The sequence below is a fragment of the Galeopterus variegatus genome, unplaced genomic scaffold, assembly GCF_000696425.1.
Source record: "Galeopterus variegatus unplaced genomic scaffold, G_variegatus-3.0.2 Scaffold3264, whole genome shotgun sequence".
NCBI classification, from domain to species: Eukaryota; Metazoa; Chordata; class Mammalia; order Dermoptera; family Cynocephalidae; genus Galeopterus; species Galeopterus variegatus.
The window spans coordinates 301,559-307,134 of NW_007729375.1; the positions used below are offsets into that span (position 1 = coordinate 301,559).

At 35.0% G+C, this 5,576-nt stretch overlaps 1 protein-coding gene across 1 annotated transcript in view; it reads left to right on the top strand.

Moving 5' to 3' along the window:
• The window catches only part of LOC103600211 (gamma-1-syntrophin-like), a 152,742-nt gene extending 149,198 nt beyond the window's left edge, over nt 1–3,544 (top strand). Inside the window, exon 10 of the mRNA XM_008584457.1 lies at nt 3,199–3,544. Coding sequence (XP_008582679.1) covers nt 3,199–3,544 — 346 coding nt within the window. The remainder of the gene's footprint in view (nt 1–3,198) is intronic.
• The last annotated feature ends 2,032 nt before the right edge of the window (nt 3,545–5,576 follow it).

Below are 5,576 nucleotides of genomic sequence, written 5' to 3' on the forward strand. Positions count from 1 at the left end.
ACTTGAAACTTGCATGTTGTAGTTTCTGAAGCTATTGCTCCTCCTGAATGAAAGGCCTTCTCCGTCTGCCTTCTCCGACTCACCCCTCACAAGTTTAACATCTTCCCACATATAACTTTCTATAATATAAAGTCAACAATGAATCCAAACATGAATTATAAACTATATTAATTAGAGATGTATGTATATTTATGGATATGTTAGATTGAAATTTATTTATGTATTTTTATAGTTAGCAATGTTTTTCATACAAAGAAGACTAAATTTTTGTTTTAAATCACTTGAAACTTGCATGTTGTAGTTTCTGAAGCTATTGCTCCTCCTGAATGAAAGGCCTTCTTCGTCTGCCTTCTCCGACTCACCCCTCACAAGTTTAACATCTTCCCATATATAGCTTTCTATAATATAGTCAACAATGAATCCAAACATGAATTATAAACTTTATTAATTAGAGATGTATGTATATTTATGGATATGTTAGATTGAAATTTATTTATGTATTTTTATAGTTAGCAATGTTTTTCATACACAGAAGACTAAATTTTTGTTTTAAAGAAGTAAACCCTTCAAATTAAGCAACATTTGAGAATAATTTTTATCACCAGAGCAATGACCAAGAATCCTTAAATAATATCGAGTGGAGAGAGGAAAAATTAATCTGAACTCAAAACTTCAGGTTATCTGGCACTTTATATAGTTAAACTGAAAAGCAGTTTTTTTAAAAGTATGTATACATATAATACAGTTTATGAAACTAAGAATCATATTTTGCCTGGAAATCCTTAAGATTATTATAAATGTTGTTAAAGTTTAATGTCTCACAGTACTAAATTAATAGGTAATGGAGTCTATTGATTTTAGCCCTATACCATTAAATAAGATGAAACAAAGAAGGTTGGCTATTACTGGTTATCTCGAGTCAAAGAATTACATTTCCTAAAAGCTATAGATAAAAACAAAAGTGCTGCAGTTTTTTTAAGTGGTTAAAGAAACAATAAATCTATGTGGGGACATTTTCCATAAACACTGAAAGATTGCAATCAAGACTACGTGTTAATGGATTGTTCAGAGGAAAATTATTCATAGATCTTCAGTGATATGTGAAAGTTCTTGGAGCCTACCAATTACACAGTAAATACTAGTTAAATTTGTTAAGTATGTTATTCTCATTTTTCTTTAGGGGAAGTTGTGGCATAACTAAGTGGACTAAAGTGTCAATGTTCTCATTTATTCAGTAGTAGAGGTAAAAGTTTATAATCCAGACTAGAATCTTTATGATCAGCCTATTTTGTAAGAGGTCATGTGTAAATGATGCATCTGTTCAGGAACTTTACTTATATTCATAAAAGGGTTTCCATCAATTTTGAAAAGTTAAAACAGAATGTAAAAAGTGATATGTTTTAACATATACATTTAGGCTTATAAAAGATTAGTCCCTCAGAATTCTTTTATCTAGGAATTATGTAACATATATGATTACATAGATTGTAGATTTGATCTAAGTGGATTGACTTTAATCAACTAAAAATATCCAGCTGCCATGATTCATTGAAAGCAGACAGGACAAATATGTTCAAGACATGCTTTAATTTATGGTACATGAAGCAATGGTTATAATAATCAGAGAGCAGAAAGAAATGTATATTACTAGACTCAAATTAGTTCTCATTTTCCATGGATGGTTGGGCTTCTGTATGGTTATTTTAAACGTATTACTCGCTGTTGAATATCAGAATTAAAGCTAAGAATGTCATGTGAGTTTGTAATATTCTTTTAGAGCTATGCATATTTTTTTCTTGTTGCAAATTCAGAAGAACCTTATTTCAAAGAGTCAGACAATAGTTGTACTTCCTAAAGCCTTTTAATGTATTTTTAAGATAAAATAGAAAACTATATCTGAGCACTACCCTGTTTTCCATAGAAAGTGCTCTGTCAAGGATATGAGAACTAATTTCTCTAAAAATATCAATAATTTGGATGTAGATTGCCTTGGATGCCACAGGCTAACCCATGTGCCCAGTTCTGAGACAGGAACAAGTCTAAAGGGAGGCAAGAGTGGCAAGAGGCCAGGGTGAACCTGAGGCAGACATAGGCTTTGAGGGTTTTCCTCTTTGTTTCAGGAAGAAAAATCATGTCTAATAACCAGGAATACTACTTACAAAACTCAGAAGAGCCAGAAAAACTGTTTATTTGGAGAAAAGATATAAATTTATACAGTTTACATAGCATTTTGAGTACCAAATTGCAGAAGATTTTATTGTTTCATAATTGTTTGGGATTTAAATATATTTGTGCATTTTTCTCAAGTGTATTGTGTTGCACAACAGAGTAATTCTCAAGCATGAGGCATTTGGTTAGTTTCCATTTATTTGGGGATTTTATCTATTCCTGTCCATTAAGCTTATGTCTAAACATAGCAAGAACTTGATGCAGAAAAAAAAAAAAAATAGTATATCAGTGAAGCTTTCTTTGGATTCTATAGCACTTTTGTAAACAATTTAGAATGGCATCATTTAATTTTCCATAACGACAACAAAATTAATAAAAGACCATAGGGATAGTTAAATTGGTCATTGCATTAAAAAAAAAAAAAGTCTGGTGTTACTGAAATTCACAACAATCCCATAAATTAAGACCATGATCATTTAGACCTGGAGAGGAGGCACAAATCTCTAGCCCTAAACCATCTTTGTGAAGATGAATAATGGAGATTGAGGGTAGATAAAAACTGACAAAATGCTGCATCTTGTGATAGTCAAGTGGTTTTCTATATGATGTTTAGTATATGTGTGCGCTCTTGCCATTGTATGTCAGAAGAGGCATTGACAAATGTCAAGAGGAGATGATGGTAGCCAAAATAATAGATAAACTGCACATAACTTTATGGCAATCTGGGGGAAAAAATGTTTCTAAAATTTCTTAGATCTTGCATTTACATAGTACATTGTTTACATTTCAAAGGTTCTCTGTATCTGAATCTAAGGGTTCTTTCTACTAATACAAAATTATATGTTATCTGGGTCTACTTTTAGTGTTCCACTTACAAACAGATATTTATAAAGGGAAGTAATCAAATATAAATTTGGAGACTGATATTCATATTGTTTGAAAGGAGAGCTTTTCAACAGACACTGTTATGAGTTGCAAAAAGATACATGACATGACATTTTGATCTGATTTGTTCTGACGTGTCTGCAGGCAGAATGCCTTTCAAGTCATCGCTGTGGATGGGGTCTGCAGTGGAATTCTTCAGTGCCTCTCCGCTGAAGAATGGATTGACTGGCTACAAGCAATAGCAACTAATATTTCAAACCTCACAAAGCACAATGTAAGTAGTGATTCAAGGAACGCCTGGCTATGGAGTTTCTCAGCCTCTGTAACATTCTTCAATATGCATGTAACTTTGCATCAACTGCTTGGTGTTCCTCTAAGAATGAGCCAGTTCACATCCATCATGAAAGCGCTTCTGGAGCACTTAGAACTCGGCGAGGAAATAATTCCAGTTACTCGGAGAGATGGAGAGTCAGGAAGTTTATTATGCTAGTGAGACAGGAACACTAGCGGGACCCAGGTGAACTCCCGTTCTGAGATCCTGGGATCCTGGGTGCAGGGAGAGCTGTGGTTATAAACCTTTCTTGAGCAGGCATGCAAGACTTTTCTATTGGCTGTCTGCATCCACGCAGAGTCACCCACATTGGGGGCTTCACAATGTGGGTAAGGGGCTTAAGTGCAGGGTTACAGCGACGTGTGGTTAAGTAGGTGCTTTCTGTAAAACAAGCTGACAGCTTCTCTGACAGTCTATAAACGCAAAGTCACAGATGCCAGAAATACAATGAACTGTTAACCCTTTACACACTTTAAAGTGTCCCTTACAAGCAAGCACATTTTAGCTGTAAAGTTAAAACAAAAAGCCTTAATTAAAGGAATTTTTAGATCCCATTAGTCCACCTCAAAAGAAAATCACTTTACCCTGAGAATTCTATCTCAGTTTATCAGTTCAAAAATACTCTCATGCGTGGGTGTCTATTTGTAAACATCGTTAAGTATCCACATTAGTTAAGTAAATCAAAATAAGTATTTAGCATGTAAATAACAAAATGTACTTAAGTGGAACCGTATGGACGAATACAATACTGAATTTCAAGAAAGCATTATTGATTCACCTTTAGTGATCTTAGAATTGCTGGAATGTTTGGAGGAGTGGAGGGTAGAGCAGAGGAGTTAGCATGAAGACTGACGTTCTTGTGTGGATGAGACTCGGCTAGCACAGGAACAGTCGGAAGATGTCATTGTGGGACCTAGAAAATTGCACATGATAGCCACATCTATATGATTAGGAATGGCTTATCTACATTTCTCTTTCTACTTCAGCCTTTCCATCTTCCCCCACTTCTGTGTCCTTTCATTGTCACTATCTTCTCACTCTCATTACTTTTTAATAGCCTAGCCAAACCTTTCTCCCTGTTACTTCTAGGAGAAGTGTAGTCTAACAAACTATACAAAGCCATGAAGTTCACTTCATTGAGTATTGATGTAGGTATCACTAAGGATTTTTCTGTTTCAGAAAAAAGTCCTTGCTATCATTTGTACTATTGTCTTAATTCTCTCCTCTGTTTACCACTATTTCATGACATGTTCGGGCATTTAAGAAGTCCTAAGGGAAATCCAGAAGTCTAATATCAAGCAGAAATATGTAACTCTCTTACTAAGTCATGAGCACACAAAACTCTCTTTATGGAAATGACCCTCCAGACCCAAGTATCTCTGCACAGATTTTGCTTTGAAAACTAAGAAAGAACAGTGGCAGATACACCTTTCTTAAGAATAGAAAGACTGCCAGCCATTATAGACAATTGTCTCGTTTCCAGTTTATGTCTATTTCAAGCATAATGGCCATGCATATGTTGAGCGGATGTGGTGGGAGTGGAATTGATAGTCATGGGATACGCACATGTTCAGATTCACCAGGTAATGCCATATGTTTACCAAATGACTGTAAAATCCCCCCCACACACTGAATTGCTGACATGTCTCTTTTTATAGATCATCCTCAACACTTTGAGTTATCCCACCTTTTTAAAAAACCACTTTATTGACACAATTTACATATCATACAATTCATTTATTTAAAATGTACAATCCAGTGATCTTTAGTTTGTTCAGAGAATTGTGCAACCATCATTACAGTAAATTTTAGAGCATCTTTACTACCCTCTCAAAAAGCTACATAGCCATTTGTAGTCACTCCCCATTTCTCTCCCGCTCACCTGTTCTCCCCCACCTCTTGGCCCTGGGCAATCACTTATTTGCTTTTTGTCACTGTATATTTGCCTGTTCTGGACTTAAAACATCTTTACTACCCTCTCAAAAAGCTACATAGCCATTTGTAGTCACTCCCCATTTCTCTCCCACTCACCTGTTCTCCCCCACCTCTTGGCCCTGGGCAATCACTTATTTGCTTTTTGTCACTGTATATTTTGTCACTGTATATTTGCCTGTTCTGGACTTAAAAATATATATATATGTCTTCTATCTAACTGCAGTTATATATCGTTTGACCAAGAACAGATCGATGA